At 38.7% G+C, this 24,148-nt stretch overlaps 1 protein-coding gene across 2 annotated transcripts; it reads right to left on the bottom strand.

The window, feature by feature from the left end:
- Positions 1-536: 536 nt before the first annotated feature.
- NIPAL1 (NIPA like domain containing 1) lies at positions 537-24,042 on the bottom strand. Of its 2 annotated transcripts, XR_008524128.2 has the most exons (7): positions 23,906-24,042; positions 15,302-15,568; positions 10,459-10,515; positions 7,569-7,659; positions 5,612-5,772; positions 3,353-5,088; positions 537-1,999 (listed from the first exon to the last, which is right to left on the bottom strand). XR_008524128.2 is itself a non-coding variant. In NM_001131630.1 (6 exon segments), coding segments are annotated over 6 exon segments (1,233 nt in total). In that variant the 5' UTR covers positions 23,952-24,019; the 3' UTR covers positions 537-4,477.
- Positions 24,043-24,148: the final 106 nt, after the last annotated feature.

Here is a 24,148-nt window from a genome sequence, read left to right as displayed (position 1 = left end):
TTCTTCTGTTCAGATGCTTTTGTTTAAGCTGTTACATGGGAGATGGTCTCGCAGAGAGCCTTCTAAAAACATTTCAATTTCAAGGGAAATGAAATAGCAACATTAACATCAGTGCAGTTTTTTTTTTTTGAAACACTGAAACATTTTTTATTTTTTGAGATGAGTCAGAGTCTCCCTCTGTTGCCCAGGCTGGAGTGCAGTGGCATGATCTGAGCTCACTGCAACCTCTGCCTCCCAGGTTCAAGCAATTCTCCTGCCTCAGCCTCCCAAGTAGCTGGGATTACAGGCGCATGCCACCATACCCAGCTAATTTTTTATATTTTTGGTAGAGACAGGGTTTCACCATGTTGGCCAGGCTGGTCTCGAACTCCTGACCTCAAGTGATCTGCCTGCCTCGGCCTCCCAAAGTGGTGGGATTACAGGCATGAGCCACCGGCCCAGCCTGAAACTTTCCTTTTAATCTCAAAACAAAATGGGAATAGTTTTGCCATTACATATGCTTAACATTTATAAACTAAAAACTGAACTCAAAAGCATAATTAAACAACATTTTATTGCAAATGAAAAATATACAAACATTTAAGATTTATAAACTTTCTAAAATGAACAGTAAAAACACTTGCAAAATATAAGGCTTCATGAACAGTTTATTCAAAATATTTGAGAACATTTCATATATTCATATATTTTTCCACAAAGCTTTGTTGGAAGGGGTAAATAGCATTTAGTTCAGTTTTTCTGGTTTTATTAAGAAAAATATTTTTGTTGGAATAATTTTGTATTGGTGTTGAGATAATATGATGAATTCACTTTCACTTGCATTATTTAAAATGAGATGTGACAAATTGAGAAAAGATGAATGTATAAAAATAGGCACTCAATGGTCCTTAAGTCTCTAGTGACAAGACTGTAAGAATTCAAATGTTGATTCAAAGAAAAGTACATTTTACTAAGTGCCTGTTATCAGGCATAATGCCAGATGCTTTCCATGTATTTAACACTTTAAAATATGTGTCAATTTCATGTGCTAAATCCAAAGGGTCTTATGAAAATTGTGCAATCTGAACTTATAATAAATAACCATTGACCTAAGAATAAAATTGTAAGACAAAAGTATAAGGAAACTTATCTTTACAGAAGTAGGAAAATCTTTCCATTTGTCCTGTGTGAGCACAACTTTGTAATCCTTAATGATACACATGCAGATATTCACATAATAAATCTTAAGATATGTACATGATGACAAAGTATTAAAAATTATAAACTACCAGTTAAGACTAATAGTCTGAATACAAGGGTCCAGCATTTTATTCTTCCTTAGAGAATATCTTCCTATTTGGGAATTTTTTTTTTTGAGACAGAGTCTTGCTGTTATCCAGGGTGGAGTGCAGTGGCACAATCTTGGCTCACTGCAACCTGCCCCTCCTTGCTTCAAGCAATTCTCTGCCTCAGCCTCTGGAGTAGTTGGGATTATAGGCACCCGCCACCATGCCTGGCTAATTTTTGTATTTTTAGTAGAGACAGGGTTTCACCATGTTGGCCAGGCTGGTCTTGAACTCCTGTCCTCGTGATCTACCTGCCTCAGCCTCCCAAAGTGCTGGGATTACAGGTGTGAGCCACCACACCCAGCCAAAAATTTTTTAGTGTTAGATTTGCAATAACATTTTGTTTTTTTAATGCATGTGCATCAGTAACTTTTATGTAGACAGTTTTCAAATATTTCATTGTTTCTCAGCATACTTCAACTCATTAAATCTTTCCCAGTCTTCCTCCTGAGCATGCATACATGTCAACACCAGTTCAGTTTCCTGTCCAGGGTACACAATGAGCCTTGTGTTTGGGAACCTTTGATCTGGTCATAATGTACCAAGGGCAAACACCTTGTAAAAGGTGACACAAAGAAATGTCTGAAACTTAAATTCACCAGAACAGAGAATCACCAGAGTCCCAGGTTGGATGTCAAGAAAAGTGCCATTAATTTCCTCACCAAGAAGGTGTCCTAGAGAGAGCAATAAAGTTCTTAATATTAAAAGAAAAAATATTAAAATTTCTGCAATTTTCAAATGCCACTTTATCAGAAGATACTTTTTTGGGTCAGGGTCTCACTCTTGTCACCCAGGCTGGAATGCAGTGGCACAATCATAACTTACTGCAGCCTTGAACTCGTAAGCTCAAATGATCCTCCTGACTCAGCCTCTTGATGTTTTTTACATTTTTTAGAGAGATGGGGTCTAATTTATTGCCCAGGCTGATCTCAAACTCCTGGGGACTAGAAATCCTCCCACCTGAGCCCCTCAAAGTGTTGGAATTACAGGTGTGAGCCATTGCCCAGCCAGAAGATACTTTTACTACAAACTTGTGTTCATAGCTTATATATCTGATATACAAGTAAAGTGAAACAGCAATCAACAGAGTAAACACATTTTTGACCTGAGGTATCAACCCATGGACCTTCCATGGATTATCGATTTTCAAAAACGTAGAATGCATTAGAATTGCACTCAACACTAAACTATGCTGAAAAGACTGTAATGTATAATGAACATTAGGGCCTTGCAGCCATCTCAGGTAGGCTGTCAATGTGAACGTCAGTCATTGTTTAATAGAACTGCGGAAATGCTGAAGTCAGTTTAATCGAATTCTGAATAATAAAGTTTACCATTATTACCTCAGGTAGTCTTGAACTAGCTGAGAAACAAAAACCAAACCTAATAACATTTAAGGTTAGAGCAGAAAAACATTCAGTCAACCTGAATTTTTTTTTTTTAATGACAACTTTTTGCTTAGGATTTTTGTTTTGAGAAAAATAAGATTAGTATAAAAATAAGATAGTCAATTTATTTTCCATAAAATCAATAAGTGACAGCAAATCTGTCCATCACATTAAAGACCACCAAAAATGTTATTCCTGCCATGCATTTGAAATGAGAGAGGAAAATTTTATAAACATTTTAATGTGCAAAAAAGGTATTTTCCTGCAGTAGCCCCTGAGATCTTAGTATTTTGTTTGCCAGGAAGTTAACTTTCTATCCTATTAGAATATACCTATTTTTAAAGGTTAGTAACTAATTATAATTTCCTTAATAAGGGTGAAAGTGCAAAATTTCAAGAGAGCCATGATGATAATTTGTTCAGATTTTTCACAAAGATTTTTCTAGTTGCTTCCAGTCTGTGGAAAACTCACTCTTTAGGGATAAAACATTTGAGAGCAATTGAAATGTAGGATATAATCCTGAAATAATGTAGCAATCTTTTACAAAAATCTCTATATCAACAAGAAAAATAACCTTTAGGATAATAGTAAAAGAAAGGGAAAAAAAATGAACATAAGTGACTCCAAAGCTGAATTCACCTGGACTTCTTCAGAAACTCCATTTTGTCCTATGTCTTCCAGACCTGAGTTAATTAATGGAACCTGTGAAAACAATCACGTGTCTGTGTTTTTGTGAGAAGAAAACTTTTTCCTTTATCTGAAGTATTTTTCTCTTCCTCCGTTCTCCCTCTTTAACTGGTAGTAAATTCCTATGATATGTCAATAAGTTACAATTCATAAACTCTTCATGGGTGGGTGTGTCTTGTGTATTCTAGCCCACTAACAAATAAAGCAGGCTTTTTTTAAAATTTCTTTTTTCTTAAAATAACTAATTAGCTATCTAGTTTAAGAAGGAAGGTGCAGAAGGAAGAACAAAGCACCTGTGATCTCACTTCTCAGTTTTAAAAAAAGTTTTTTAAAGCAAAAGCCCCTGGCCCTTTTTCTTCTTCTTTTTGAGACAGGGCCTTGCTTTGTTACCCAGGCTGGAGCGCAGTGGCACAATCTGGGCTCACGGCAGCCCCAACCTCGCAGACTCAAGCGATCCTCCCACTTCAGCCTCCCAGGTGGCTGGGACTACAGGCGTGTGCCACCACGCCTGGCTAATTTTTGTATTTTTTGTAGAGACAGGGTCTCGCCTTGTGGCCCAGGGTGGTCTCCAACTCCTGAGCTCAAGTGATCTGCCCGCCTTGGCCTCCCAAACTGCTAGGATTATAGGTGTGAACCACCATGCCTGGCCTCTCTTCTCAGTTTTAATAACTTGAAATTATGACTCAACGGAGAATATGACTGAAACTGTCTATCAGAACACTGCTAACTGTATATTGGTGAATGACTGTAAGTCTAAAAATAGCCACCAAAGAAATGAAGAGCCACCTGGCAGAGACAAAGATATTGTGACCAGAAGAAGGAGATTATTCTAAGACACAGATAGCTCTTTGAGTTCTTTGATCCTCAGAGAGTATTTCAAAGTTTGTAGAAATTCTGGAGGATAATCAATTTGATTTTCAAATTCGATGGCCAAAAAAAATGGCATTTTTACTTGGCCTCACATCTAAATTAGAACTGTAAAAATGCTAACTTTCCTAGCAGTTCTTCCAAGAAGGAAGCATTCATTTTCCTCTTCGTGTGTCTCATATTGGTTAAAACTCAGTGTTTCTAGAGACTTCAGTCATCAGTTCTACTAAACAAGGTAACGTCATCATTGTATCCCGGGGCTGAACACTCCAAGTTCTCTAGCAAAACATAATTGTTTTCACTGACATTCAGAGAGACGGCTTCCTTCTTAGCGGTGGATGTAAGCTCACTCCAAGTAATGTCAGTATTTTTAAAAGCATGTAGAAGGAAGATGCCAATGATAATAGTGAAGAATCCACTCAGGGTCCCAATGATATCTCCAGCTGTCATGGCATACCACTCTTGGAATAAGATGGCAGAGCAAGTCACTACCATGGATGTGAAGAATACATAATAAATGGGTGTCACAATAGAGGTATTAAAGGTGTCCAGTGCCTTGTTGAGATAGTTAATCTGTGTAGTTACTGAAAGCACAAGTACAGCCAGCAAAACAAAGACCAGGGGATGTTTGTAAACTGGCTTCCATTCTATCAGCTCCTTAATGGCAATTCCCAGGCCTTTGACAGAAGAAACTGAAAACGCTCCAATCAAGGAACAGATTGAAATATAAACCAATATATTGGTCTGTCCTTTCTTGGGAGCCACAATCAAAATGAGCACCAAGGAGATCACAGTTACGATCACAGCAAAGGAAATAAACCCTGTTAGGAGGAGAAAAGAATCTGACTTTAGAAAATGCTCACAGGATTATACCTTTCTGAAATCTTGTTAGTCATGAGTTTAAGAGCATAGGTATTTTAGAAATAGAAGTGAGATCAAATTAAAAAACAACATTCTATTGCATAGTTCTCAATATTTTACAAAGGATTTTCACAAACATATCATTTAAATCTCACCAATACCACTATGAGCTAGGGCAAATATTATCAGATTAACTTTTTATTTTCAGAGGAAGAAAGTGGCAAAGATTTGATTTTGAATATATATGTCTTTTGCCTCTACCATCCCCATCTCTCCCTTTCATTGTGTAAGAGGGGAAGCATGAACACAAAAATAAGTTCTGCCATCTTTTCAGGAGAAATAATAATCAAACCTCACTGTGTCTCACAACCCACAATGCAGCCCAGAAGGTAGAAAGCTTATTACAATATTATTACAGATACTATTTGGTGAGGAGAGAAAGTGGAGCAGAATTTGAGTGGTTCTTTAGGTTGAATCACAGACCTGGGTCTCTCAATTTCATTTCCATTTCATGCAAAGATGTGACTTCCTCTTCTTGTGGGGCATGGATAACCATCACAGTTGACCCCAATATACTTAATATGCAGCCTATTTTCCCATGAATGTTCAAGTGCTCGTTTAAAAAGTAGGAAGATAATATTGCACTGTTAAGAGAGAAAAAATTAAAAATCACTATAGTTCAATTACCTTTTGATCCCATGGCAGCTCAGAAGTCAAACTGTGGTATATGCCACCACGTATCCCAATGAGCTGACTGGAATATGCTATATGACACTGAAAACCCTAGATTGGTTTGAAACTCAGAACTGATGGGCAATCAAATATGCTTCATTGTTTTTATATCTAAAGAGCTATAATATTCTATATCCCATAATCTTCCAGTGATCTTACAAGAGGTTCTACTCAAGTCATTTTCAATTTACCCGTATTTTCCTGTAAAGCCAAGCAAGATAGAAAATCTTTTATATCTTACTGGCATGATACATTTGGAATATGTAAGCCCATGGATGTTTCAAAGAAAGATACATTCCTAAAGAAAAATTACTCTGTGCAGGGCTAATAATCAGCTAGTTCACACCACTACAATCAAACGGACCAGGGGTATCCAATCTTTTGGCTTCCCTAGGCCACACTGGAAGAACTGTCTTGGGCAACACATAATATACACTAACAGTAATGATAGCTAATGAGCTAAAGAAAAAAAATCACAAAAAAGACTCATAATGTTTTAAGACCGTTTACAAATTTATGTTGGGCCACATTCAAAGCTGTCCTGGGCCACATGCAGCCCATGGGCCATGGGTTGGAGAAGCTTGATACAGACTTTCAAAATATCAAAATACTTCCTTACCACTGTTACTGCTCTGATACTTAGACCTATCCAGTACTGCTAATGCTTCAGTTGCTGTGGTTTCTGCAAGCCAGCCTCCTTCCTCTAATGCCCTGGCATCCCCATGAAGGCAATTAAGTGCCTATCTGTTCTCAAGATTATGATAAATTACCAGGTGCTTTCCTAGAGTTGCCCTCATGTGGCCACTTTTAGGACTGCAGCCTTAGTGAAGATACTACTATTACTAGCACTACTACTAGCTATTCATTGCATAGACAAGTGTTTGACATGCTTTATGTGTATTAACTCACTTAATTCTCATAACAATCCTATAAGGAAGCTAAAAAGAATTTAGTAGGCTCAATCATAAGTTTTCTACTAGAGGTGGATAATGAATAGAAAAGAAAAAGACAAGAAAAGAACAGACAAAAATGTATATGCTTATGAAACACATTCATTTGGGATCATAATAAACTCAGAAAAATTAGATCCACATTCCATGAAATAGGAAAATTATTCCTGTTTCCACTATTAAAACTACAGGGTCTCCAAACAGAAGTATCCAGCAAACAATGCAAGAATTGTAGTGAGAGTTAAAATTTAACCAAAACACCATGCTTGTAAAAGTCCTCTGATAACTATGGTCATTAACCACTATGATGAGAAAAAGAGGTGATAGGACTCTGGTAATTTGTTCTGATGAGAGATTTAAAAAATCTTCTATGCTTCATTGCAGTGTTACCAATGTAAAACACATTTATGTTAGTAGGAAATCAAACTCACTGTGTCTTAGGTTTTTAAAATAATAATGTGACAGTCTATTTCCTATTTCTACTGTTATTTTATAGTCTTCTCAAGTTATTTTTGTGATTTCAGGCAAGAAAAAGTATTGTTCTCACTTTATGAATGAGTAAACTGAGGCTGAGTGACTTGTCCAAAGCTTCCCAGGAGCCTCAGAAATAATTTGGGTTCATCTAGACTTTTAGAGCCCAGGTTGGTCTAGATTTGTGTGTGTGCTTTTAGATATCCATAGCCATATGTTTCTTATGGTTTAAGTTTATCTTGGTCTTAAAATACCTACAGAAGCCAAGTTCCCTGTTGCTCACATACCTTATGAGAACACTCAGAGCACCCAGAGGGGTGACCAAGGTGGCAGGTGCAAAAGCATAAGCAGCAAAATTTGCAGCCTCTCCTGCTCCCACTAGAAAGCAAGCAGAGATATTGATATAAAAAATGGGCTTACTTGTCAGAAGAGAAAAACAAATGACTCATGCAAAGCAGTGGACTTTTAACCCAAATACATGGGAAGATCTAGCTAAAAAGAATGATGTAACGTGTTTTATAGCGGGTAGGAGATAATTAATATTAAGAGATGCAGACAAACTGTAATACCAGGTGATACAAACTCAAAAGATGCAAAAAATGGTGACAGATGAGTACTCATTTTAAATGGCTTTCAATAGAAATTTTTCGCTACTTCAATATTGAAGACATATTTGGTGACTCTGATGAAATCTAGTAGAGGTAGCTTTGTAGTAAGCAGAGAATTATTTCACTTGCTCAAGAATACCTACAGTTTTGTAGGTTACCCACAGAAACCAAAACCAGCTCGGAAAATTAGAATGGTTAAATCTGGTATGTAGGTAGGGAATAGCCAGAAATACCTGCCATAGGCCCATGAAGTTAGATATCCCTCTATTGTAAGTGATCTACAAGCAACTAACAGTATCTCAGTAGCTTAACGAGATCCAGGCAGCTGTTTTAAAGTCATGATATGCTCCTGAATGTGATCTTTTTCTTATCTGAGGAACTCTAGACTTGCATGATATAGTGTGCTATAAATAACTTCTAGAGTGAGAGAAATCCCTTCAAGAGCTGGGCTCTTGTACTGGGGCCAAGTTATTCTCACAGAACACAGCTGGAAACTTGCCCACGGAATGTAGTATTTCATGCTGGCAACTACACCAAGCAAATGCTTATTGTAGAGAGAGAAAGGAACACCAGCATGATTTTTTTCTTTTTCCCTTTGTCTGGCTGCTATGCTACATCTCCCCAAATCTATAGGAGTATTCACCATTAGGAAAACATCATTAAACAAATCTAAACTTACAGAACAGAATAATGAAGACATTGCTCTCATCAAAAGAATCATGGCAAGGCCAGGCATGGTGACTCATGCCTGTAATCCCAGCACTTTGGGAGGCAGAGCGGAGCAGATCACTTGAGGTCAGGAGTTCGAGATCAGCCTGGCCAACATGGTGAAACCCCATCTCTACTAAAAATACAAAAATTAGCTGGGTGTGGTGGCAAGCACTTTTAATCCCAGCTACTCTGGAGGCTGAGGCAGGAGAATCGCTTGAATCTGGGAGGCGGAGGTTGCAGTGAACCAAGATCACGCCACTGCACTCCAGCCTGGACGACAAGAGCAGGACTCTGTCTAAAAAAAACCGTGGCAGTTTTCTTGGAATATTAAGGTTTCCTTGGATACTTTATATTATTTATATTTTTATCTTTATAGATAGCTTTCCATTAAAGTACTGTATGTATGTCACTTACTTAATCTCTAATGTATGCTTTTCTCTCAATACTGACATAAACTTTTTTACACGGTGAAAACAAAATTGCAAATGTAGCCACATAATATTCTCCTTATATTTTCATTATAAAGTATGGGTAGAGGGTGGGGATATGCAAGTAAGACATAAAAAGAGAATGATCCAAATACCTATCTGGAATCTTCCCAGGCAGCCCTTGTCAATTTTTATTCAAATAAAGAAAATGGATGTAAAAGCACCGTAAAAACTGAAGGGGTGGCTGGGCGCGGTGGCTCATGCCTGTAATCACAGCACTTCCGAAGGCCGAGGTGGGTGATCTGAGGTCAGGAGTTCGAGACCAGCCTGGCCAACATGGTGAGACCTCGTCTCTACTAAAAATACAAAAATTAGCTGGGTATGGTGGTGTGCGCCTGTAATTCCAGGTACTCGGGAGGCTGAGGCAGGACAATCGCTTGAACCTGGGAGGCGGAGGCTGCAGTGAGCGGAGATCGTGCCAGTGCACTCCAGCCTGGGCCACAAAGCAGGACTCCATATCAAAAAAAAAAAAAACAAACAAACAAACAAAAAAAACAACCCACAATAAAAACTGAAGGGGCTATACATATTTAAATTCTTTTTATTAATCATCCTTTTAGATTCCACTATTTATTAAAGAAAAGGTACCCAGTTCCTTCTCATAACAGGATCTTACAAATACTGAAATGTGTTGCTTGGTTTGGGGAAATTCAGGGAAGCTTTAAGACTCCTGGCTACAGAGGGAATTTATGATGCCCTTTTTGAGGGGAGCTTCCACTTTTGGGATTTAAGAAATTTTACTTAGTTGGGAGACTGAAGTCAGCAAAAGTGGCTGAGGGAGATGAACACTGCCTTCTATTTGGATATCACATTAGCATTTAGAAAGTGCTTTCACATCCTATAAAGTCTCGTTTAATCCTCACAGCAGGTCTGGGAGGAAGGAGAGTGCTGACACCCCTCATTTCTTCTCCATTTGTTCAGTACCAAGCAGCCACAGAAGCCTTTCACTTATCTGTGTTGTTGTCCTGGCAAGGAAACTGTACTCTTTCTTGAGAAAATATGCAGCTACAATAGTCACAGGTTCAAATTAGGAGGTGGGAAAATATGAAAGAAAAGTACTTTTTTCTATTGTTATGGTGAAGAAAATACAAGAAGTCTGTGGTTAAAATATAATATTTCAAAGGTCAACTTTTTCTCTTGCATTCCAGGACAGTACTGAGAGCACAGGGGGTGGGAAATAAGAGTAAAAATTAATTTATTTATATATAATAGTATATATAGGACAATATATTATACTAACACAAAAATTTTTAGACTTAAATTCCATCCTTGTTCCATTCTTGACAGGAAGATTAACCAATTATGAAAAATTTCATGTAATCTATTTATTATCTTACAAATAAACAGTATTCTCAGTATTAAAAACTTACTTGACAGCAATCCTACCCACCAGAGCCATTCCTTCAGGTAAGAATGTCCACCTTGTCCTAAAATACAAAAAGTAAAAATTAACAAAAAATGGGTTCTACACTGGAGGAAAGTTTGAAGAACTGACTTCTAGGAAGCGTACTGGATTATGGTTAGAAAAGTTAAGTCAGTAAATCTAAAGTCTCTTAGCTTATTTACTTGGTCATTTCCAAAGCTCTTCTAAAGCTTTTTTTCCCCCAATTTACAATGATTTAACAAATCCCCTAATGGATTAATTGCATTTAGATTTTTTTCCATGTTTCTGTTATAAATATAATGCTCTCACAAACCTCCCTACACATTTACCTTTGCAACACTGGAATGATTATTTCTCCATGATAAATTCCTAGAAGTGTAATTGTTGGGTAGGAGGAAATGCATTTTTTAAAGGACTTTACATGTATTACCAAATTGCCCTCCAGAAAAGTTATGTCAATTTTGTTAAAAACTTTGCAAATTTGATAGTCTTAAAATGGTATGTCATTTCAATCTGCATTTTTCTGTTTGTCACCCATTTTATTCTTTTATGCATCAGGAGTTCATTTTTGTTTTATTTTTCCTGATTTTTAAAATAGATTCAGGGGTACAAGTGTAGTTGTATTACATAAATCTACTGTAAAGTCTGGCCTTTAGTGTATCTATCACCTGAATAGTGAACATTGAACCCAACAGGTAGTATTTCATCCCTCACCTGCTTCTACCCTTTTACCCTCCCACCTTTTGAAATCTCTAATGTCCATTATTCCACTTTGAATGTGCATGTGTACCCACGGTTTAGCTCCCACTTAAAAGTGAGAACATGCAGCTTTTGATTTTCTGTTTCTGAGTCACTGCACTTAGGATAATGGCCTCCAGTTCCATCCATGTTGCTGCAAAAGATATGATTTCATTTCTCTAACAGCTAAGTAGTATTCTATGGTGTGTGTATATAATTATACCACATTTTCTTTATCCAGTCCTCTGTCGATGGGCACTTAGGTTGATTTCATGACTTTGGTGTTGTGAATAGTGGTGTGATAAACATTTGAGTGCAAGTGTCTTTTCATAAAATGATTTCTTTTCCTTAAAGTAGATACCCAGTAGTGGGACTGCTGCATTAAAGGGCAGTTCTATTTTTAGTTCTCTGAGAGATCTCCATATTGTTTTCCATACTGGTTGTACTAATTTACATCCCCACCAACAGAGTATAAGCATTCCCTTTTCTCTGCATTCTTGCCAACATCTGTTGTTTTTTGACTTGTTAATAATAGCCATTTTGACTAGTGTAAGATGGTATCTCATTGTGGTTTTAATTTGCATTTCTCTGGTGATTAGTGACACTGAGCATTTTTTCATATATTTGTTGGTCGCTTGCATGTCTTTTGAAAAACGTATGTTCATACCCTTTACCCACTTTTTCATGGGTTTGTTTTTTTCTTGTTGAGTTGTCTGAGTTCCTTGTAGATTCTGGGAATTAGACCTTTGTCAGATGCTTAGTTTGCAAGTATTTTCTCCTATTCTGCAGGCTGTCTTTTCACTCTGTTGATTATTTTTCTTGCTCTGCAGAAGCTTTTTACTTTAGGTCACATTTGTCTATTTTTGTTTTTGTTGCATTTCCTTTTGAGGACTTAGTCACAAATTCTTTGCCTAGGCCAATGGCCAGAGAAGTTTTTCCTAGTTTTTCTTCTAGGGCTTTTATAGTTTCAGGTTTTACATTTAAGTTTTTAATCCATCTTGAGTAGGTTTTTGTATATGGTCAGATATAAGGTCCAGTTTTGTTCTTCTATATATGGTTCTACAATTTTCCTTGCACCATTTGTTGAATAAGGTAGCCTTTCCCTAGCGTATATTATTTCCAACTTTGTCAAAGATCAGTTGGTTGTAGGTATGTGGCTTTATTTCTGGGTTCTCTATTCTGTTCCACTGATCTATGTGTGTATTTTTATACCAGTACCATGCTGTTTTGGTTATGATAGCCTTATAGTATAATTTGAAGGTACTGTGATACCTCCAGCTTTGCTCTTTTTGCTTAGCATTGCTTAAAACTTTCTGTATGATGTTTCCATGTCACCCCTTTGTTTTTCCACAAATCATAAGTTTTTCTTAATTTGTAGGAAATTTTATTTAATCACCAGGTTCACCGTATTTATGTCAGTCAGAGGTGTGGACATAAATACTTCATTTCAGCTATGTTTAAAATTAAAAACAGAAAACATAAATAGTAAATTACATTGGTACTAATGAGGACTGTAAAGGGAAGAAGATGGTTGACATAAGAGCTTTTGAGAGTTTGGATTAGTCAATGAGAGAATAACAAGCATCAGGCAGATGCACTCTGCTTATTCTCTAGCTTGTCATGCTGAAATCAAGTTTCTGTTTTGTCTACTGAAAAGGACAAAATGTTTTTAAGGTATTCAAAAGGTTATCTTCCTACTACTTTCATCTGTGACTTTGTCATTATATTTACTACAGAAAATGGAGTTTTCTTAACAATTTTAATATACTTAGCCCTCTGCATTTGACCTAATTGATTTTGTTATAATTAAACAGGATATATAAGCTATGAAGACTATTTCGCAAAGTAGTTAACTGTGCTTATTTAGGACTTTCTTCTTAAGAAATTGGCAAATAACTAACTCGGAATTATATTACAACCCTGGACCTGATTATTGTCTAGTTGGTATCTCTTTGGGTACTAGTGAAACAATATTTATTTATGTATGTTTATTGGTCATTACATTTGCAAATAACTAAGTTGGAATTATGTTACCACACTGAACCAGACTATTGTCTAGTTGGTATCTCTTTGGGTACTAGTGAAACAATATTTACTTACGTATGTTTATTTGTCATTTGCATTTCTTATTTTGTTTGTTTCTTGTTTATATGCCAGGTCTATTTTCTGTTAGGGTACTAACCTTTTTACTTATTGACTGCAGTCACTTTTTATATATTATGAAACTATACTTTGTCACATATTTCATCATATTCCCCCCAATATATTATTTGCTTTTTAGTTTCAGTTAAAGTGTTTCCATATAGGATTTTTTTTTGTCAATCTAGATAATCTCTTCCTATATAAAATAAATTATCTTTATGCTTAGAAAAGCCTTCTTTTTTTTTTTAAATTATTTCATTTTTTGGCTGGGCGCAGTGGCTCACACCTGTAATCCCAGCACTTTGGGAGGCCGAGGCGGGCGGATCATCTGAGGTCAGGAGTTTGAGACCAGCCTGGCCCACATGGTGAAACCCTGTCTCTACTAAAAATACAAAATTAGCTGGGCGTGATGGTGCATGCCTGTAATCCCAGCTACTTGGGAAGCTGAGGCAGGAGAATCACTTAAACCTGGGAGGTGGAGGTTGCAGTGAGCCGAGATCACGCCACTGCACTCCAGCCTGGCCGACAGAGCAAAGCTCCGTCTCAAAAAAAAAACAAATTATTTTATTTTTAAATTAAATTCTAACCTATCTGAAATGTATTTTGCTGAATGGTGTGAAGCAGAACTTTCATGTTTTTCCCCTCTAATTTTTCCCAATTGTCTCAATACTTTGAATGATTTGTCCTTTCTCCACAGTTTTGAAATGTCACTTTTTAAAATAACAAATTCAATTGTTATATATACTTGGGTCCATTTATAAGTTTTAAATTATCTTTTATGATTTTGTCTGCTTTAATGCCAGTATCAAATTGTTTTAATACAGCATATGTTTTCTGATAGTACAAATCTCCTCTCAATAGTACTCTTTTATAAACTTGCTTGTGTAATTTATAATCATTGATTTTTTTCATATGGACGTTAGAAAAATGCTTAGATCTTATAGTATGCTTGATGAAAATGAATAGAAAACTCATGGTTAATGAAGGGATAGTCAGGTAGACCTACTTAGCATCTTAAGTGTCACTATAAATAGCAGCCAAATTCTATTGTTGTCCATTTATTAATTTAATAAATATCTATTAGGTGCCAAACACTGCTAGGGAAGGTTCCTGTTCTTGAGAATCTACTATCAATAAGCAAGTAAACCTATCAGCAACAATAAAGAATACATGTACAACTAAAAATTATCCTAGGTACGGTGAGGGAAACTATCAGTGCAATGGCAGAGAATAATGGGGGTGGGGTGGGGAGACCTGCTGTGAGAGGATGGTCAAGGAAGGCCTTTCTGAGGTGATGCCACTCACACTGAAGTCTGAAGGATGAGTCAGCTGAATGAAGGGCAGGGAGAAGAGTTCCATGCAATGGGAAAAGACCTGGGGGTAGGACAGAACCAGATGTATTCCAGGAACAAGAGAAAAGTAGGTGACGGGGAGAAAAGCAAGAGGAAGTTGGAGAGGTGGCAGAGATCAGAGACTTGGAGACACAGCTGACTCCATCAAGAAGATAGAGACTAAGATAAACCAAGCCAGTGAGTTATTATTACTGTAGCCTAGGATAATTCTTAGTTGTACATGTATTCTTTTTTATTGCTGATAGGTTTACTTGCTTATTCATAGTAGATTCTCAAGAACAGGGACCTTCCCTAGCAGTGTTTGGCACCTAATAGATATTTATTAAATCAATAGATGGATAACAATAGAATTAGGCTGTTAGTTATAGTGACACTTAAGATGTTGAGTAGGTCTGCCTGACTATCCCTTCATTAACCATGAGTTTTCTATTCATTTTAATCAAAGACCTAAGTATTTTTCTAACATCCATATGGAAAAAAAATCAATAACTATAATTACACAAGCAAGTTTATAAGAGTACTGTTGAGATGTGGTCTTACAACAGGATCATTTCTGCAGTTAGAAACTTAAATTCATTAGTTGCATGTGTTTCTTACCAGCTCTAGTAATGCCCTTGCTGGCCAGTTGCAAGAGGCCCTTCTTTTTCAGTATGAAGCTGGAGCCAATAAAAATACTTGAGCTTACTGCCAGTACCAAGCCCACATAAAGACTGTATTTGTTTTCTACATTTGCTGAAATGCTCAAGTTGTTTATGCTGGAATTCAGGTCCGTGTAGAGCACAGGAGAAGCCAGCAGCTGTGACACATTTGTGATCTCACACCAAGCCTGGGAGGAGTTTGGACAGACCAGAGACAGCACATATCCTGGAAAAAAGGAAAGAAGAGAATGTCAGGAATGAAAGGGAGAGGTATTAATGCTTACTGGCTTTCTGCAGGAAACAGAGCCTTGAGTGCATGGTACTGAAACATTTTACTACATGCAGGGAAGTCCCTAACAGGTGGCCCACAGGCCTATAGACATTGTCAATTTGGCTTGCACAGATTTTTAAAAATGATTTTAAAGTGTTTAGCTGTCATCATTTAAAAATGAGCAATTTCACATGAAAGCCTGGATTCCCCCTATAAATTCGATCTGGGAACACTTATGTCTTTGTTCTGGTGAATCAGCAACTTGATGGAGCAGCGAATAGCTGTTCAGACCTGGCTTGTGCTCAACAGTTCAACACAGCCCATCACATCTACTTCACTCTGCATTATCAGCCTGGCTACTGGAAAGCAGGGCTTGTGGGGCCTGAATGTAGGGAGAAAGCATAGCAACCTCAGTCTAGAAATCACATTGCAAGAAATCTGTTCGCTGGGCACGGTAACTCACACCTGTAATCCCAGAATTTTGGGAGGCCAAGGTGGGATGATTGCTTGATCCCAGGAGTTTGAGACCAACCTGGGCAACATAGTGAAACCCCATCTACATAAAAAAAATTGAAAAATTAACTGGACATGGTGGCGCACATCTGTGGTCCAAGCTACTCAGGAGGCTGAGGTGGGAGGATCGCTTGAGCCCAGGAGGATGAAGCTGCAGCGAGCTGTGATCACACCACTGCACTCCAGCCTAGGTAACAGAGCAAGACCCTGTCTCAAAAAAGAAAAAAAGAAAAAAGAAATTGGCTGGGCATTATGGCTGTAATCCCAGCACTTTGGGCGGCCAAGGCGGGTGGATCACTTGAGATCAGGAGTTCGAGACCAGCCTGGCCAACATGGTGAAACCCCATCTCTACTAAAAATACAAAAATTAGCGGGGCATGGGCATGGTGGTGCGTGCCTATAGTCCCAGCTACTCTGGAGGTGGAGGCGGGAGAATCGCTTGAACCCAGGAGGCGGTTGCAGTGAGCTGAGATTGCACCACTGCACTCCAGCCTGGGTGACAGAACGAGACTATCTCCAAAAAAAAAAAAAAAAGAAGAAATCTGTCTAACTCATTTGGTGGGGTATGAGTCATTTGGTGGGTATGAAGAGTTATATATTTCAGAAAACGTTTTAAAAGTGGGTTTAGTTTTCTGTACCACTTTCCTTGATTTTTCAGGTCTATTAATCCACTTTCTCCTAAAGAAAACAGAATCTAATAAAAAATGAATTTAAATATCATTAGGCTTTTTAAAAAATGAGATTCAAAGAAGCAAGTAAATCCCCTGAACCAAGTCCACTATTATAAATGTCTTGGAATTTTGAGGCTAAACACTAAAATACAAAATGAAAACGTTTTACACTATGTAAGAAATTTTTATAATCTGTTCTCCACTTGAAAAGACACCAACAAGGTGACATTGTGACAAGATGTTCTGTCTTCCCATCTTTCCTTTAAAAATGGCAAATTCTCCCATTATGAATTACCCTAAACAAAAGAGGGTAAAGGAAAATTAATCAGAAACAATTTTGTAATTCAATTTTTAGAAAAGTTTTACATTTCAAAAATCTTAAGAAGGCATATAAGCAACAAAAGGCAGTTTGATCAAATGATGTCTTAGCAACAAGACTTCCATAAGTGGACCATGTACCTCTGGCAAAGCTTCATGAAGCCACCTGAATTTTACCACATGCAAAGTTAAGAAACACCCATGAAGTTCAGGTCTGGAAAATAATAAAATAATGGAATTCAACGTTTTCATGACTATTATTTCATTTATCTCTGTAATTTGAAAATGATCCAACTTTGTTTCAGAAATCCAGAATAGTTGGACATGGTGGCTCACCCTTGTAATCCCAGCACTTAGGGAGGCAGAGGCTGGAGGTTTGCTTGAGCACCGGAGTTCAAGACCAGCCTGGGTAATATAGCGAGATCTCCACAAAAACAAAAACAAAAAAAAACAAAACAAAGAAACAGAAATCCAGAATAAACTCGAAGTCAAAACTAAATACCCTAACTGCTGCAGATTTTCATTTCTTTTTTTTCTGAGACAGGGTCTCACTCTGTCACCCAGGCTGTAGTGCAGTGGTGTCATCACAGCTCACTGCAACCTTGACCTCCTGGGTTTAAATGATCCTCCCACCTCAGCCTCCCAAGTAGCTGGAACCACAGGCATGCACTACCATGCCCAGCTAATTTTTTTAGTTTTTTTTGTAGAGATGGGCTCTCACTACATTGGCCAGGCTGATGCTGCAATTTTTCAAGCAAGCTAGCCCTTAGCAATCTTGTTCCACACGATGTTTATCTCATCTAAGCCCCAAGAAGGGAAAGTGATTAAGTATATTTTTGTAAGAATTTTGATTACATTCATTCCTAAGAAAACATCAGACCTGACTTACCAGTGAATTTCATGGCTGCATTCATATCATTTACTATGCAGTTAACATAACCACTCCAAAACTTTGTCTCTGAAATCAGTGTGGGTGGATCTCATTCCAGTGAAACAATATTTCTTCTAAGCTGTTGATACAGCAAAATGTTTCTGACATTGTAGGGGGTGTGGGAGCAGAGGGTCATAAGGGAGATCAAATGATCACTGTTGCATTTTGCAAGTTCTCATTGCAACTAGCAGGCATGAATGCTCCAAGTTTTATGGCAGGAAAAATAATAAAAATCTTGTCTGGTTACTGACCTTAGGACTTAAATTGTTTTATGCTTTGGGAACATGTTAGGGAGAGAGTCTACAGCAGATATGACTGAAAGAGGAAAGAAAGGATGGGTTAGTGGATATGGAGTGGCCTACGGGAGAAGGAGAGAGATGGGTAATGGAGGGTGTGTGGGCAGGGAATTTGGAGTGTTTTAAAGGAATCAAAGACATCTCAAGTCACAATTGGCTTATCAAGATTCAAGTAAGCACAGTAATTTTCCAGGGAGTTTAATCAAGACTTTATTCCACAGAAAGAGAACATCTACTACATTCACTATGTTTCATTTTTAACAGACACTATCAATAGTCCTCTAAAGTGACTGTACCAAGGTATACTCTTACTAGCCACGAACATGTATTTCTTCTTTGATGTTATTTTTCTAAATAGAGAGTAATGAATATTTAGGAAATATATATTATAAATATATATACCAATGTATCAACCAGCCAGTTTAAGAAATAAAGCATCACCCCTCAGAGTTAGTAACTATCCTGATTTTCTCTTTAACATTGTTTTGCTTATACAAAAGATTTTCTCCATATATCTTGAAAATGTTTTTGCCTCTTTTTGCACCTATGAAAGTGTAATGATAAAGAATTTGTTCTTTGGTGACTTGTTTTTGAGATTCATCAAAACATGATGCATGAGGCTGCAGGATTTGTTTTTCCCCCACTGTTCTAGAGAATTCCACTGTATAACTATCACACAACTAATTTTTCTGTTTTATAGTTGGTTGATATTTAAGTAATTTACAGGTCCTACAAACAGTACTCCTAATGTCCTTATATTATGTTGAACTATATGAAATTGATGATAACTGAACAATTTGAACCCTATGACAAGTAGTTTCATATGTTTCAACCTAATATTTATCTTCTATGTACAGGTGTAATAGTTTACATACACACACCTTTAACATTTAAAAATGAAGATCTACTATCTATAATCATGGGCAAGTTGAGTAATGGCTCTTGGTTTCAGTTTCCCCATCTGTAAAATGAGGGACTTTGACTCAATGATTCTAAAGTTTGATCATAACCTATGTTTGTTCTCAGAATTACTTACAATACTAGTGCCTCATAAATGTTGCTGATGGACAAGTTCTAAACTCATAGGCATGGATAGAGGAGAGATATTTTAAAGAAACTGATGCCAATATATTAAGTGACACTGGCCAAAGTTATGTAACTGCTAAAACCAGGGCCAAGTAACCCAATTCCTAGCCAGCATTCTATTTCAGAAAAATAAAAACATAGAGTACACGAAAAAGCCAGTGGAGATTTATTATTCGTGTTTATATAAGGATGAAATGCTTTTAATAATTTGTCAAATATTTGCCTATAGAGAATAATAATATAAATTTAAATAATAATTTAAATTGTCCAGTTTATTACATGGAATAGAAATCTGGTTTTAAGAAAGTCAATGATTGTATAAAACTACCTTTTTAATCACCGCAAGATATTTCCAGTTCGGGGTCTCACCATCTATTCTACTGTGATAGTTTGGATTATTATTCATTCAATATTCAGCCCCTTACCTTTCCCAATGTGGGCAAAGGTGCTTCACCTGATGTTGGGCTGGAAGTGATTTGGTGGCCAATGGGAAGTCAGCAGAAGTGATATGAAGCTAGATTTCAAAGATGCTTATGTGGTTGGGTTTACTCATTTGCATCTCTGTAATTCCCTGAGGAGCTGCTGTCCCTTCAGCCTCAGCACCCAAATGAAGACACATGGAGCAGATCTGAGCTCATCCCACATGAAGGAGCCAAACCCAGGTGGACACGTAGCCTGAAGCAGAGACATATAGGTGAGCCCCATCTAGATCAGTCAACCTTCAGCTGACCTAGAAACCTAAGCAAGAATATGTGATATACCTGCCTATTCATATTAGCATAGGAATGACTGAATGAAATCTCTTTATGTCTGTTACAATTTATTCTCCAAACGCTAACCAGTGGGAAGTAGGTTATATCACTCCCTGGCTTAATACTCCCTGTCCCCTGTCATGGTTTTTCATCTCAACTTACAACAAAATCTCAACTCCTCACTAACTTTGAACTTTAAAGCTTCTCATGCTCTGAAACTGGCTCGTCTCTGACATCATATTGCATTACTCTCCCTCTCACCCCTCTCTGAAACACTAATCTTCTTTTCCTTCATTCAACAAATATGTATGGTGTACTAACTGTTGGGCATTTTCTAGAATCTGGAGATAGAAAAATGGGTACAACAATGGTCTTGCTCTCTTATATTCCAGTGCGGGGAGATAGGATTCACAAACAAATACCTATACGTATGTTAAGAGTGCCATAGCAAGCAGTAAAAGCAGCATCAAGGAATATATTTTTTAAAACAGGATTAAACAAAAGAGCCTCTCTGCTAAGTCTAAAAGCAGAAACCCTGAGGGGTTGAAGAAACTGTGGTCAGCCAGGTTTCCTGGGGTGACAGAAAGGGAGATGGTATGAGATGTGACTAAAGAGTAGGTGGGAGAAGGATCAGGTGAAATGAACGTTTAGACAAGTAGGTCTTATCTTGTCATTCCTGCTTCCAAAACTCCACAAGGGCTTCCCTTCTCATTCAGAAAAAAATCCAAAATTCCCACTATAGCCTATAAGGCCCTGTGGAATCCTGTCTCCAGCTGTCTAACCTCATTCCCTACTATTGCCTTTTCTTCTGTTCCTTTCATAGGATAAGTTCCTTCTCACCTTAAGCTTTTTAAAAAGCAGCCGTTCCTGAGCCTGTTACAGAGTGCTGGCTGGCATAGCTAGCTTCTTCTGAGTGAGAGGACTATGCAACTCAGAGAGGCCTTTCCTGCCTTCCCAATCTAAAGGAACCTCTCAGTTGCTTTCCATCATATGTTCCCAATCAAATAGACTTCCTCATATGGCTTAATTACAGCTTTATAACAACCTTCATACATATTTGAATTTGTTTCTTTTAAAGATAATTTTGGATTAGAGACTCTTTTGAAGCATCTATAGCGTTAAAAGTCAAAACCAATGTGGGGTGGGGGGTGGCTCACGCCTGTTAACCCAGCACTTTGGGATGCCAAGGTAGGAGGATCACTTGAAGTCAGGAGTTCAAGACCAGCCTGGTCAACACAGTGAAACCCGTATTAAAAATACAAAAATTAGCTGGGCATGGTGGCACGTGCCTGTAGTCCCAGCTACTTGAGAGGCTGAGGCAGGAGAATTGCTTGAATCCAGGTGGAGGTTGCAGTGAGCTGAAATTGCACCACTGCATGCCATCCTGGGTGACAGAGTGGTACTTGCCTCAAAAAAACAAAAAAAGTCAAAACCAAAGTATGAAATTAACTTTCTTCATGGAAGTTCAACTGGAATGTTCTATCTTCAGATCTCATGACTGACCCCTTGTCATTTGGGTCTCAGCTTGAATATCACTTTCGTAAGGGGCTTTCATTGAATACCCAATCTAAATATCCCAACACTCTTGATATATTACTGCTATTATAATGATCTTTTAAATTACTTTGTTTCTTGCATAGTGGCTGCCATCTGAACAGTAAGGTGCCTGAGAGCAGGAACCTAGTCCTAGAGTCTAGGACCAGACTGTCTTGCAGATCCCTCTATCCTAGCACTTATGCCAGTGCTTGGCACATGGGACTCTTGTTATTTGAATGAACAAGTGAAAAATTGAGTCTTTGTTTACTCCATATCAAGCTCTGAGTGGTGTAGTTCATACGTAATCCCACCTGCACCTACTCTTCAGAACTGTAAACTGGAGGGATGATCCCCAATTTATAGACAGGCAAAACGCTCAAGGAAGCTAAGTTACAGCTCAGACTGTCTGATGCCAAAGCCTAATCTCTTCCCACTACTAATAACGTGCATTCAGATTTCTAAGTCTTTCTCACCAGCTTTTCACACAATTAATTACCATGGTTAATCACAGGTATTAAGCCTGGAGCTTAAATGTTTCTTGTTGGAACTCAATGCATAAGCAAAGCAGGAAAAACATCCAGAAGCTCAAACAAGTGGGTGTAATTCATATACCTTCCTTACTTACAGATCCTTGGGTAAACAAGGGTGGGTGTGTTAGTAACCGTCAGATTTGCTGGGTTAGAAATTATTTAGAAAAAGGGCACACAACCTGGCTCTCTAGGAAATAATTCTAGATTCAGCTGCCTTAAAATTTTTGTTTTTTAATAGTTTGCGAATTGTTCACGCATTTTTTCTCTTTTTGAGAAAAAAAGGGACTAGGGAATAATTCTAGATCCAGCTGCCTTTAAATTTTTGTTTTTTAATAGTTTGTGAGTTGTTCAGGCATTTTTACTCTTTTTGAGAAAAAAAGACTAGAAAATAATTCTAGATCCAGCGGCTTTAAAATTTTTTTTTTCATAGCTTGTGAATTGTTCAGGCATTTTTCTCCTTTTTTTGGTATCCCTTCTCTTCCTTGCTGGCATGGTTTTGACAAGCTCACTTGTTAAAAAGGAATAAGCTGGAAGAGTCAAGAGGAGAGGAAACCAGGGAAGTCGCGAGCACCTTTGCAAAGGTGTATATGTATATACATATATATATGTATATGTATATACATATACATATATATATGTAAGGGAACTATATATATGTGTGTGTGTGTGTATATATATATATATATATATATATATATATATATATATATATATATAGTAGTTCTTACCATGCCTTTCACTACCTCCCTTCCCCTTTACTGTATTATCAGGTAAATTAAAAAGCCGCTTTCTCCTTGGTACGGCGAAAACCATCATTTCAATGTATCTACATCCTTCCAGTCGCTCCCCCTACCCCCTTCCCTACTTTTACTGGGGCCTTCTGTATGGAGACTGCAGAAAGCCCGCCAGTGTTGCGAACACTTGGCGAAGGGCAAGGAGCCTCGCCCAGAGATTTCACAGGGCTCAGGTGGGAAGCAGTAAGAAGAGCCTGCAAACGAGTGCTCCCGGTTCCAGGTTTCCTCTCCAGTACGGCTCTCGTCTTAAGCAGCCAGAGTGACTGCACAGCGAGTCAGACAGGCTCGTGGGTTTGGAGACCTTTTCATTTCCAAGGAAGAGGAGAGACGTGGACAGCCCAGACTTGCCCAGCGCCCACCCCCGCGGCCCCAGGCGCCCGACCTCTCGCGGTACTCGATCCCCAGGAGCCAGCGCAGGGCGCAGCGCGGAACTCCCAAGGGCCCCCCAGGCAGACACGCCCTCTGCCCACCGGGTGACGTCGGCCGCAGACTCTGGAAGCGAGCCTGAGTCAGAGGAAACGTCCTTCTCAGAGGGACTCGGGATTCTTCCCATAGCATCCAGAGTTTCCCTGTCCCATACGCAGCACGCGGTAATTTACACGGGTCGGCCTCGCGAATCGAGTGGGAGTCCCATCTGCCTTATTCCACTCAGGTTTTCCAGCACAGCCCGAACCGCCTAGGCACCCATAAATAAGTGTTGAACGCCTGGCTGGACGGCCGACTGACTGAATGAATGAATGAGTGAATGACTACGTTTAGAGTCGGTACAGCCCCCCTTTCCAGTCTCCGCAAGTATCCGAGGACCGCCCACCCGGTCTCTTCGCCACCCAGCTGCCAGGTCCCTCGGCTCAGGACAGACACAAACCTTCTTGGCAGGGCTCTCCGGGCGGCAGCCTCACCTGTGCCCCCATGGCCCCGGGAGGGGGCTTCCGGAACGCGGGCGCTGGCTCCTCACCTGGGCCTCTCCACACGCACCCGCGGCGGGCGGGGCTGCGGGGTCTGAGAATCGGGCGTCCTGACCCCGCCCCCGGGGCAGCCTCCGCCAATGGGCATGGCCAGGCGGGGCCTCAGCGCCAGCCGCGCCCCGCGGCCCGGGGCTTGTTGCGAA

The sequence above is a fragment of the Pongo abelii genome, chromosome 3 (assembly GCF_028885655.2).
Source record: "Pongo abelii isolate AG06213 chromosome 3, NHGRI_mPonAbe1-v2.0_pri, whole genome shotgun sequence".
In the NCBI taxonomy this organism is placed as follows: domain Eukaryota; kingdom Metazoa; phylum Chordata; class Mammalia; order Primates; family Hominidae; genus Pongo; species Pongo abelii.
Note: the sequence above shows the minus strand (reverse complement) of the source record. Positions and strands in the feature narration are given on the sequence as shown.